Source organism: Chiloscyllium plagiosum, chromosome 33 (assembly GCF_004010195.1).
Source record: "Chiloscyllium plagiosum isolate BGI_BamShark_2017 chromosome 33, ASM401019v2, whole genome shotgun sequence".
In the NCBI taxonomy this organism is placed as follows: Eukaryota; Metazoa; Chordata; class Chondrichthyes; order Orectolobiformes; family Hemiscylliidae; genus Chiloscyllium; species Chiloscyllium plagiosum.
In genome coordinates this window covers 1,544,256-1,557,320 of record NC_057742.1, presented here as the reverse complement: position 1 = coordinate 1,557,320, position 13,065 = coordinate 1,544,256, and the positions used below count along the sequence as shown (strand labels likewise).

The window sequence follows — 13,065 nt, the reverse complement described above, 5'->3', positions numbered from 1 at the left end:
GTGCTGGATTGCAGCACAGCGAGCTGAGTCATGCCATAGCTATGTTTCAGGAGGGCCTTGGTTAATGTCCAGTTTGCAACAAAAACTGACAAGAGCCTGAGACCAGGGGCACTCAGCCTGACAGCACTCATGGTGGCATGGTGGTGTAAGTGGGTGGTGGGCTTCCATCTGGACTGACCCATACTTGTATGGAATTGTCCCCAGCTGGTGGAGTGCTGTTCCCCACAATCTGCACCACCCCGAGGGAAATCCCTCTGTTCCCTTCTGTTGCGTGTGGAGAGGTTTCCTGTATAAGCTGCCAACGAACATCCTTCACTTCCTCACCTTCATCTGCCATCCAGGCTCTGCTCGACATCCTGTCTCGCTGGTCAGCACTGCTGGGGTTCCCAGTGGAGGCTCCCTCTGTGGAAGTCCTCCACTTTTCATCAGAGATGAAAATGAGTTGAGATGAAACTTGGAAACCTGCTGTTCTGTGTGACTGCACTTTGACCCCATCAACATCCTGAGGGTTATAATTTACCAGAAATCCAACTGGATTTGCCATATAACCACAGTGGCTACAAGGGCAAGTCTAGAGGCTAGGAATACTGCAGTGAGTAACTCCCCTCCTGACTCCCCAAAGCCTGTCCACCATCTACAAGGCACAAGTCAGGAGTGTGATGTAATACTCCCCACTTGCCCTGGATGGGTGCAGCTCCTACAACACTCAAGAAGTTCGACACCATTCAGGACAAAGCAGTCCACTTGATTGGAAAAACATTCACTTCCTCCACCACCAACACACAGGAGCAGCAGTATGTGCTATCCACAAGATGCACTGCAGAAATTCACCAAAGATCATTAGACAGCATGTTTGAAACCCACAATCTCCATTACTGAGAAGGAAAGGGGCAGCAGATACATGGGAACACCACCTCCTACAAGTTCCCCATCAAGCCACTCACCACCCTGACTTGAAAATATATCACTTTTCCTTTACTGTCACTGGGTCAAAATCCTGAAATTCTCTTCGTAAGGGCACTGTGGGTCAAACTACCGCACATGGACTGCAGTGGTTGCTGAGTATGAAAGGTTTGAGTTATAAATTAAGGCTGGATAGGCTGGGATTTTTTTCACTGGAGTGTAGGAGGTTGAGAAGAGACCTGATAGAAGTTTATAAAATAATGAGGGGTATAAATAGAGTTGTTTTTTCCCTAGGATGGGGGATTTCAAGATTAAGGTGAGAGGACAGAGATTTAAAAAAAAACATGAGGGGCAAATATTTGACAGAGGGTGTGTGTGGAATGAACTTCCTGAGGAAGTGGTGGATGTGGGTACGATTACAATGTTTAAAAGACATTTGGATGGATACGTGAATAGGAAAGGTTTGGGGGGATATGGGCCCAGAGCAGGCAGATGGGACTAGTTTCGTTTGGGATTATGGTCAGCATGGACTGGTTGGGCCGAAGGGTCTGTTTCTATGCTGGATGACACCATTACTCTAAGTCAGAAGTCACATGACACCAGGTTATAGTCTAATGGGTTTATTTGAAATCACGAGCTTACACAGTGCTGCTCCTTTGTCTGGTGAAGTGACAAAGGGACACTACTCTGAAACTCATCATTCGAAGTAAACCTACTGGACTATTACCTGGTGTCATGTGATTTCTGACTTTGCCACCCTAGTCAAACACTGGCACCTACACATCAGAAGGCAGCTCACCAACACCTTCTCAACAGCAAATAGGGATGGGCAATAAATTCCGGTCTAGCCAGTGACACCCACATTCCACAAATAAATTTAACACTTTCCATAAATATTTCCCCCTTCTAAATGTGTGATGGGTGTGAGGTGATTGGATTGAGTTAGTGATTGGTATGTGGTTCGACCAGCACTCACAAGGTTGCTGCCTTTCTGCTCCAGTTCTGCTGTGACAAACCTGACTGTTTGCATTCTGCTGTCCAAGGAGGTTTGGAGAACCGCCCATGGAGAATGGGTAGATAAATAATTGAAGGTTTGCTAAAGGTACACATACAGACACTTGTTCTGCTGTAGTTCAGTTCAGTGAGTTAAACTGAGTTGCAATCCCTGATGAACATCATGCAGTCCCGCAGGAGTGGCTCAGTGATTCTGAGCAGCAGCAGACAAAGCCGAGCCAGTGTGTCCTCCTTGAGCAAGGGCCGTGCAACCAGTGTGTACAATGTGCCAACACGGAGCACCCGCATCTCCGTTGCCTCCTCTAGCTATGGGGCAGGAAGAGGCTCCTCTTCTGGAGGCTTTTACTCTGCAGGCTACAGCTCGGGAATGTTGGGGCCTTTAAACATAAATGAGAAGCAGACGATGCAGAACCTGAACGACCGCCTGGCCACATACCTGGACAAAGTGCGCATCTTGGAGAAATCCAATAACCAACTGGAGGCTCAGATCCGGGAGTTCTATGAGAAGAGGACATATACAGACCGCAAGGATCTGGGCGCCTACTGGAAAACCATTGCTGATCTGCGAGCACAGGTAGGTGCACTCTCCCTCCTCAATGCTTCTGAGTCCAGGGACAGCTTCTTCCTCCTCCCTGTCAAGAGTGTCCCCTCTGGCCCCTGGGCTACTCTTGTCATCTCCTCATACAGACTCCAGCTCTCTTTACTGGTGTGGCTTTCCTCACAGTATCTCTCAGCTTCAATAGTCTGCTCAGGTCCCGCAATAGTCAACAGTCAAGAGTTGCTTTATTTGTCATTTCTACCACATAGAACTGATACAGTAAAAACAAGACAGTGTTCCCCCAGGATGAGAGTGCTCCATGAACAGCACAAACTACACGATCATACACAGGGCGGCATAAGGTGCATAAGAAATGCAAAACACACAAGACATCACAGTAATTCCTGACACATTAAGACAGTGGTGTTCAAATTACAGTGTAATAAATGAATGATAGTTCACAAAACATTGTTCTCACAGCAATTTAAAGTCATGCAAAGAGTTTTGGATGGAATAGAGTCTGATCATACAGGAGCCTGATGGCTTGGGGGAAGGAACTGTTGCACAGTCTGGCCGTGAGAGACTGAATGCTCCGGTATCTTCTGCCAGATGGTAGGAGGGAGAAGAGTTTGAGTGTGGGGTCTTCCACAATGCTCTTAGCCTTTTGGATGCAGAGTCTGGTGTAAATGACTGTGATGGGGGCAAGAATGTAACCCACATCAGCAGAAGACTAGACCATTCAGCCTGTCCACTCGATTCTGGCATCAGATGGCATGTGCTGATAAAGAATTTCACTCCAATAGGCCTGGCCCAGGCAGGGTCTGCGAAGGGGAATGTCCTTAAAGTGACCACAGGAGGAAGCCACCAAAAGAATGAGAGGGTATTTTCCCCTCATTCCTCAGCACTCGCACTCTTCCCTTCTGCCTGATGGATTGATCTTATATTTAATGCTTCTGGCTTTGAATTGGAGATGCTAGTATTGGACTGGGGAGTAAAAATTGGAAGCACTATCTTTCGGAGCACTGCTCTTTCATCAGGTAGTTGTCAACTAAACCTGTTGGACTATAACCTGGAGTTGTGTGATTTTTAACTCTGGTTTTGAATCTCTCATAAACAAGAATAAGTGAATTCTATTTTACCTCTTGTCTTTCAGATCAACAATGCTTCTTTGGCCAATGCCAGAGTTCTTTTACAGATTGACAATGCGAAACTAGCTGCTGATGACTTTAAAACCAAGTGAGTCCTTTACTGCTCTCCTTAATGGAGGAACTCTCATTAAAATTAGCAAAACCTGCCTGGAAAGACGGTCACTTGTATTGAGACTGTGTCCCCGAATTGAGAATAACTTGCTTTTATTGTGCTTTGCTGGGTTCAGAAGGGTATGATCACAGAGGCTGGGACATGGGTGGAGTGGGCAGCTGCTGATTAAAGGATCAGGGAAACAGGTTTTTTGAAGGTTTGTGCACACCCTCCCACAGTTTGACCTCATATCCTTGCATTCCCAATGAAATCTCTCGATGTGTTTAGTACCTTCCCCAACAGACCTTCTCCATTTTGGCACTTCCTGCCAATCAGAGTATGTTCCCTTTATCCTTCCCTCCATTAATAGTGATGGTGATGTTGTCCTGAACCTTGTCAAACATCTCTTAGAGGTCCATGTGGATGGCATCCATTGACATTCCACTAACGTCCCACAGTGTTCGTGGTCTTTCCAGACAAATCAGACATTTTTGTAGAGTACATAATCACAGGAAATCGTTTACCGTTGCCTGTAGACTGCTGTTCTTTCAGATTTGAGAACATCTTTGATTCACTAGCAAAGGCTCTTCCTTCATCTCTGTCTTGTAGATATGAGTCTGAGTTGGCTATCAGACGTGGCGTGGAGATGGACATTCAGGGGTTGCGGAAGGTGTTGGATGAACTGACCATTTCCAGGTCTGACCTGGAGGCACAGATAGAAGCAGTGAAAGAAGAGACAATTTACACCAAGAAAAACCACGAGGAAGTAAGCAGTGGAGAGACAAACCAAACAACAAAACAAAACAAAGATTTTATGCTCATTTTAGTAGTATGTCAAATGATGGGCAACAGGATTAAAGAATTTTGTTTGTCATGTGGAAAACTGTGATGAACCAATGTGTATTTGCTCATGCCCAGTTATCCTAAGCATAGGAAGAGTCAACATAACATGGGATTGGAGTCACATTTAGGCCAAGTTAGGAGATGTCGCCTAAAGTCACTCCATTGTGTTTTTAAAGTAATTGCTGGTCTCTCATCCATCAGACTTTCTTCAATTTAATTTTGCTATTGGCGCTGGAGGCCCAGGAAAGCAATAAATGTTTCAGATAGGAGGAGATCTATCACTCTGACCCATTTGTAGTTCCCATGACCTTTAACCTCAAGCATTGACAGGGACTTTTATTCCCTCTCAAAATTCATGATGTTGCTTATTTGACTATTTTCCAGCAATCTGTGCCAGAACCTCATCAGACTTTGGACTGAAACGTTCCTCCTGTGTTTCCTATCTTTCTTTAGTAGTCCTACATTCATAAAGAAAATCTATTTGTGCTTAATCTTCAGTACATGTCATCCAATTTATCCAAGCCTTCCATAATTTTAAACAATTGGACAACAATCCCTTCTCAATCAATCCTTTTCAAGAGAGAAAGGTTGGGGAATACTTGCTTGTAGTCAAAAAGTGTGGTACTGGAAAAGCACAGCCGGTCAGGCAGCATCTGAGGGACAGGGGAATCAACATTTCAAGCATAAGCTCTTCATCAGGAATGTGGGGTTGGGTTGGGGGAGGAGGTGTGGGAGGGCCAGAGCACCCCCCTCCCAGCTATCTCTCACACCCCTTGCCCCTTTCGAGCTTATGCCCAAAACGTCGACTCTCCTGCTCCTTGGATGCTGCCTGACCAGCTGCGCTTTTCCAGCACCACACTTGTTGACTCTGATCACTAGCATTTGCAGTCCTCACTTTCTACTATTTGAATATCTGCATGCACACTATTCTATTACATCCTGGGATAAGTTGTAGCCCCCTCAATAATTAAACTTTCTCTATGTGCTCCTGGAATAGCTAAATAGTTTCTTCAGGAACAGAGAAATTACAAACTGCATGCAGTACTCCAGATGTGTTTTCACCAAGAACACATTTTCTTATATAGCCTCTTGGAATTATATGTCATGCCTCTTGTTATCGATCCTAGCGTTGTTATTAGCTTTTCTGTCAGTCTGGGGCCAGATCAGGTTGGCTTTGTGACTTGTTCATTACACCCAAGATTCTGTGTCCTGCTCCAACACCTCAGGTACATTCCTTTTTAACAGATAAGTCAAACCAGTCTTTGTTCTGTCAAATCTTATATCTGAACAGGAAATTACACTTGGCACATGCCTCTCGGTCCTTCTCAATTGTTCACATTGATGTTCACTGTTTGTCACAGGTGGTGCCGATGAGATATCATTGATTCCTATCGCAACCTTAACCATTGGGCTGGAAGGTTTTTAAGAAATCTTTTATGGGATGTGGGTATTGTCGACAAGGCCAACATTTATTTCCCATCCTTAACTGCCCTCGAACTGAGTCCCATCCGAGGTCATTTCAAGAGTCAACCACATCGCTTTAGGTCTAGACTGAGTCAGGATGGCGGATCTGCTTCCATGAGGAATATTAGTGACCATCAGCTGTAACCAATATCTTTATCTCTCTCTCTCTCTCTCTCTCTCATTCTTTCTGCAAAGGAGCTAAAGTCTCTCCGCAATCAAATTCGAGGCACTGTCACAGTGGATGTTGATGCTAGTCCTGGTGTGGACATGATCAAAGTTCTGGCTGAAATGAGAGAAAAATATGAACAAATGGCAGCGAAAAACCAGAAGGAAGCTGAGGCCTGGTACAAGGAGCAGGTAATGAGAGTGTGGGTGAGGGGAGTGCCTCTCTGGGAAGAAGCAGCCATGTAAATGAAAAGAGAGCACCCAATGAGATCCTTAACAGACTTGTGTGAGAGTTATACTAATTGACATTAAAGAAGTGAAGTGAGAGCAGAATTTTGTAACAGTTGTGGGAATATTTTGCAAAGAAAACTCAAAAGAATTTATAGCATATTTACAATCTTCCTAAATGCTGTGGAACCCTTCTACAACCACAAAAACGTCCATTTATCAAGCACTTTTAACATATTAAAATGTTACAGGGTGCTTCAAAGGAACAATATTACAACAAAATTTATCACAGAGCCACACAAGGAGTATCAGAAATGACAGCAAAAGTCTGATCAAAGAGCCTGGTTTAAATATTGAACTTAAAGATTGAGGAAGAAGCAGGGAGTGAGGAAAGGATTCAAAGGTTGGAGCTTAGGCTGAGGGAATGGCCTCTAATGATGATACCCTGTATTCAGGTTCATGTCAGGTAAGGATACAGAGTCTCCTCTCACACCCTGAGCAAGCACAAGCCCAGACTCTGCAGCTACATCATTGTAATCTTGGGCCAGTCTTAATGGAAGCTGAAAAATGTGTTGCTGGAAAAGCGCAGCAGGTCAGGCAGCATCAAAGGAACAGGAGAATCGACGCTTCGGGCATAAGCCCTTCTTCAGGAATGAGGAAAGTTGGTCCAGCAGGCTAAGATAAAAGGTAGGGAGGAGGGACTTGGGGGAGGGGCATTGGGAATGCGATAGGTGGAAGGAGGTTAACCCCCTTTTCACCTATCACATTCCCAATGCCCCTCCCCCAAGTCCCTCCTCCCTACCTTTTATCTTAGCCTGCTTGGCACACCCTCCTCATTCCTGAAGAAGGGCTTATGCCCGAAACGTCGATTCTCCTGCTCCTTTGATGCTGCCTGACCTGCTGCACTTTTCCAGCAACACATTTTTCAGCTCTGATCTCCAGCATCTGCAGTCCTCACTTTCTCCCAGTCTTAATGGAACCCTGTCTGTCTGAAGCATATATTTTTTGATGCATCCTTTTTATTCTAGTTGCATCTTGTTTTTGCAGTTGTCAGAACCAATTCCATCCATGATAATCCAGTAACCATCATTGGATTCAGGAGCAGGAACGCTCAGATGACATTTTATAACTCTATCTAGTGGTGTTACCCTTAACTGTTTCCATTAACTTGACACTGAGCAGGTAGATCCCAGACCTTGTAGTCATTACAGTTGAGTATTAAAATACAATATTACATTTTGGTACTCTATTATATTACAGTTCAGTATTACAGTGTAGTTTACCTAATGAACCAACAGAAAAGGAGAGAAATAATCCCTTATGAGAAACATAACTCAAGGAGATCATGGTAAACCCCTAAATCACTCTCAGTTTGTGCTGCATTGGATTGATTGCACCTTCTAACCTTTAGAACTTTTAACATTTTATGACAGTGCGCAAATCTACAACAGACAGTGGTCACTAACACTGAGATAGTACAAACTGAAAAGACACAGCTTACGGAACAAAGACGCAGACTACAGCAATTGGAGATTGAACTTCAGACCTTGCTGTCAGTGGTGAGTACAGACTCAGTTATTTTGATGTGGAGTCCCTCAGCTACGGTAGTGATGAGGTAACTGAATGTCACTGTTTGAATTTAGAAAATGTCCCTGGAAGAGAGTCTGCAGGAAGTAGAGGAGCGTTACGCCATGGAACTCCACAGATTGCAGGGTATCCTGAATGACCTGGAAGCAGAGCTGATGCGTATTCATGCTGATGGTGAACTAAAATCCCAGGAATACTCTCAGCTTCTGGATGATAAAACCAGACTTGAGATGGAGATTGCCACATATCGTCGCCTTCTCCAGGGAGAAGATGTTCGGTGAGTAAATAACTAAATCCTTGATCTCTACCGAGTATCCACCCTGCTAGCTGTTGTCCTTGCTCAGTCTTCCCCCTTCCCTGAAGCTGAGTAACTCCAGCTTTCGTGGAAACTCTCACAGGGTTATTGTGCATAAAGACAGTGGGTGCTGTGTGAATAAGGCACGCTGATTGGTCAAGTCCTACGAGTCTGTTTGGGACAAATGCTGCTGGAGTATTGTTGACTTCTTCACAAAGTGATCCAGGACGGCTCCTGTTGCCTCTCAATCATTCCTTTTTGAAGTCATGCAGTAACTGAACAGCCAGCATGAAAGCACAGTTTAAAGTTACTCACAAACTCCTCAGCAATGATTATCATCATAGAATCGCTACAGAGTGAAAACAGACCCTTCAGCCCAACAAGTCCACAACAACCCTCCAAAGAATAACTCACCCAGGCCCATTCCCCTACCCCCTATTTCCCCCTAACTAATGCACCTAACCTACACATCTCTGAACACTATCAGCAATTTAGCATGGCCAATTCACCTTACCTGCACATCTTTGGACTGTGGGAGTAAACTAGAGCACCAGAGGAAATGCAGGCAGATACAGGGAAAACATGCAAACTCCACACAGACAGTCACCCGAGGCTAGAATCGAACCTGAGTCCCTGGTGCTGTGAGGCAGCAGTGCTAGCCACTGAGCCACAGTGCCACTTTGTTCAGCTGATCACTACTGGAATTGCTCATTGACTGAAGTACAGGGGGAGCAGGTAATTCAGTTGGCTGGACAGATGGATTTTGATAGAGGAACATCAGCAGCATGGTCTCAATTCTCACACTCGCTAAGGGTACATAAAGCTCTCTCCTTCTCAACCTCTCCCCTTGCCTGAGGTATGGTGACCCTCAGGGTAAACCATCACCAGTTATCTCTCTCCATTGAGAGAGCTGCCCTATGCTCTTCTGGGACTATAGCAACTTTATCTCTATTTAAAAACATGGAAAAATTTGCCAAAAAAAAGCCTCATATCTTCATCATCAGTGAGCAATTTAACAGTCAGTTAGACCCTTAAGAACTTCTTGCAAGTTGGTGTCTTAAACTAAACACAGACTGCATCAGCTTTGGTTACCTCAGAGATTGTTTAGCACCAAGCAAACTCGGGGAGAACTAGTCACTATTTATTTCAGCCCAATGTCTGTGATGTGGGATCTAATTCTTCAGCTCTCTTCCAATTTGACCTTTACAGCATTCATCATTTCTTTATGTCTTAAAATGCACCTCCCTATCTTTAAACTCAACGCTTCCCTTAAACACCACTTTCGACCAATGCAGATGTATTGCTGGTCACTAGTCTTTCACTTTCAGGGAATTTTAATTGTCTAATTGTACCATTTTCACACCTAATTGTTAATTACTCTTTGTTTACCACCAGATACAACACAGATATCAAGACGGAAACTGTCCAAGGTAAGGAAATAAACAGTGAGTTTTGGCAGGATTATGACAAGGTCAAAACCTCACAGGGAAGCCACACAAGGAGAGAATCTTTGATCTGGTTGAAGTGTTTTCCACAGTGTGTTGGGAAAATGGCTGTTAACAGAACAATGTTTTAATCAAGGACTGATTACTGGTCTTCATGAGTGAAGAGTAAATAGTGCTCTGTACGGTTTGCTGCTCTGCAAAAGTTTCACTCATCCTAAGTTCTGTAAAGTGCAATAGGGGCAGGTGCCGCAAAATATGTCAGGAAATCTCAGTATTGGTTAACGTTATGTTATGGCTCACCTTCAGTATAATTAGAGACTGCTTGGATAGGTGATAAAGAGTAGAGAGCACACATCCTCACTGATGGTTATGGATTCAACTCGTGACCAGGCAGTTCAGGCTCGGACGCTGAAACATCCCAACAATACTCTGTGAAGAAAGACCATTGATTTGCCCAGTGTCTGATCACATACACGCACATCCAATGCGCTGACACGTACATAAAAACAAAGTGTTGAGGATGCTAGAGATGGTGAGCCGCATTATTGAACTGTTGTAATCCACATTGTGTAGATCTAGCTAAAGAAATGTGGACTTTCCTGCAGAATGTGGCAAGTTAGGTGGTGCAACAATCTACATTTTGCGGTACAGGGTTTGTGCTGAGCATCACTGTTTGAAAGGGGGTTTTCTTCAGCCAGTGAGAGGCTCCTTGTTCAGTCAGAAGGGAAAGGAGGAAAGCAGCTGCCTCAGATGAGCCCAAAAGTCCAGCAAGGTGAGCAGTGGAATTGGTGGGCCTAAGGGCCTGTTTCCACACTGTACGGAATCTAATCTAATCTGAAATAAACACAAAGTACTGGAGAAACTCCGCAGGTTTGACAGCGCCTGTGGAGAGAGAAACAGAGTTAACAATTAGAGTCTGATATGATCCTATTTCAGAACTTCTTCTTCAGAGCACAGCTCCAGACTGTTCACTCACCAAATAAACCTAATTGGCAAAACTGAGAGCTGAGTTGACAGAGATTGTTTACTGTTAAATATGTAAGTTAACTCGCTGTTAGCTGTTAATTATTTAAAACAATTCCAATTATCACAACACTCTGGGGATTCCATCAGGCCATAATATATAGGGGCCGAAGTAGGCCATTCAGCCCATCCAGTCAGCTCCACCATTCAATGAGATCATGGTCAATATGATAATCCTCAACACTGCCTCCCTGCCATTTCACAATAACCCTTGATTCCCCTTACTGATTAAAAATCTATCTCAGCCTTGAATATATTTAATGGCTCAACCTTGACAGTCCTCTGCAGTAAAGAATTTCACAGATTCACTCCCCTCAGAGAGAAGACATTCCTCCCCATCTCTGTCCGAAATGGGCAACCCCTCATTCTGAGTGAGCCATCTCTGGCTTGCCTCCAACGTAGGCCCTGAAGAAGGGCTTATGCCCGAAACATCGATTCTCCTGTTCCCTGGATGCTGCCTGACCTGCTGCGCTTTTCCAGCAACACATTTTCAGCTCCAACGTAGTTATATCTTTCCTTAGATAAGGGGCCCAAAACTGCTCTAAGTATTCCAACTTGTATAATTACAGTGTTCCTTACTTTTTAAAATCTATTCCCCTTGAAATTGAGGCCAACACTCTGTTTGCATTTCACATCACCTGCTGAACCTGGAAGCTAGCTTTTTGTGACTTATTAAATGAGGACTCCCAAACCCCTCTGTGCTGACGTTTTCTGCAGTTAGCCAAATGTTCTGTGTATGCCTCACACATGCATCATGTTTAGGTAACAGGGAGTGGCCTGTTTTCGTGACTGGATTGTGGTCAGCTATAGTATAGTGTGGGGTGTTCAACCAGACTGAGCCAGACAAAGTCAGACAGTGAATGAGCCTGATCTCACTGAGTAAGTCTCTTGGCCCTGGGTCAGATAGATGTAGGCTCAAGTCCCTCTCCAGAGATGTAAGTCACTGGTTAATCCATAGTGCAGTGCTAACAGAGTGCTGCACTGACAGAGGTGCCTGGTTTCAGAAGCCTGGTCTGGCCTAAGGTGGGCTTTAAAGATTCATTTGAACAATTGTGAAGAAATACTAGAGATATTGCTGGAAAGACAGCCGCATTGTCAGAGCTTATTGTTTTATATTCATCAGGACCAATGCAAGAATGCCAAATTTCAAACAATTTAAGTTGCAAGAGAAAAGACATGCAAATTGGTGACAAGTTAATTCTGATCAAAGGTTCCAACAAAATCTCTCTCTCTTTTCAGAAATATTCAAGTTCTAATACAACCGAGAGCTGTGATTTCTGCCCATGGGTGTTAGTCAACATTAACCCTCAGCCAATATTGAAAGCAGATTATTTATCACATTACTGCTCACTGTACACAACTGAGGTGCCATGTTTCCTATATCTCAATAAATAGTACACTTCAAATGTAGATCATTCACTGACTTCTCTGCAGACACCATGTAACCACGTCTGGCTGCTTACTAGGGTCCGGCATTGGCTCAGCATTAATCACATCAGATCTCACAATTCTGGAGTGGGCACAGGTCCACCTTGCTCTCGAGGGATTGTGCCAGAAGAAGATTAGCTATTGGACTGGGAAGGGCACTCTCTCACAGAATTGTTCTGGTACAACATGAATGGTATAAATGCGAGTTCTTTCTGCTCGTTTGTTTCAACTTTTTATCGTTTACTTCCTACAGATACAAATGTGGTGACAACAAAGAAGGTCGTAACAATCACCAAAACAATTGTTGATGGACAAGTGGTCGAATCACATGAAGAAGTTAAAGTGGATTAACCAAGGCACCCTTGTCCAGTGTAGGTCTCAGGAGTCCTCCAAAGATTATAGAATCTATTAGCCATGCTGTAACATGTTGCTCTTTGGGGTTTTTGTTTTGGTCTGTGATAAAATAATTTGGAACACCACATTATGACATTGTCTGTTGTGTTGGAGTCTCTTTAACCCACTAGGACTCAACGTTCAAAACATTGGGGAATGGCTTTGTTACACCATCCACACACACAGCACTCAGGAAATTAAGGATGACAGGAAAGAAGAGAGTTATGAATTACAGATTTTGGCAAATTCAGGATTATTGAAAAATCAATTCACATAGAGTCATAGAGATGTAGAGCATGGAAACAGTCCCTTCAGTTCAACTTGTCCATGTCAATGAATTGACCAGTATTGAATACAATATTTCAAAAATGGCCCAACCAATGTCCTGTACAGCCACAACATGATATGCAACTCCTGTATTCAATTCACAGGCCTTAAGGCAAGCATACCAAACGGCTTCTTCACTACCCTGTTGACCTGTGAATCTACTTTCAAGAAAC

At 44.0% G+C, this 13,065-nt stretch overlaps 1 protein-coding gene across 1 annotated transcript; it reads left to right on the top strand.

The window, feature by feature from the left end:
• Positions 1–1,961: 1,961 nt before the first annotated feature.
• LOC122539711 (keratin, type I cytoskeletal 19-like) lies at positions 1,962–12,653 on the top strand. Its single transcript, XM_043674719.1, has 8 exons — positions 1,962–2,491; positions 3,609–3,691; positions 4,304–4,460; positions 6,197–6,358; positions 7,828–7,953; positions 8,038–8,258; positions 9,672–9,706; positions 12,426–12,653. Exons 1-8 carry the CDS (start codon positions 2,072–2,074, stop codon positions 12,521–12,523), a joined length of 1,302 nt encoding a protein of 433 aa, XP_043530654.1. The 5' UTR covers positions 1,962–2,071; the 3' UTR covers positions 12,524–12,653.
• Positions 12,654–13,065: the final 412 nt, after the last annotated feature.

What these genes read in the sequence shown, in the direction of transcription:
- LOC122539711 (XM_043674719.1), top strand. Translation starts at nt 2,072, where the DNA reads ATGAACATCATGCAGTCCCGCAGGAGTGGCTCAGTGATTCTGAGCAGC. An exon ending in AGGCCTGGTACAAGGAGCAG is followed by an intron (nt 6,359 to 7,827) that starts GTAATGAGAGTG and finishes ATTTTATGACAG; the next exon opens with TGCGCAAATCTACAACAGAC. An exon ending in CAAGACGGAAACTGTCCAAG is followed by an intron (nt 9,707 to 12,425) that starts GTAAGGAAATAA and finishes TACTTCCTACAG; the next exon opens with ATACAAATGTGGTGACAACA.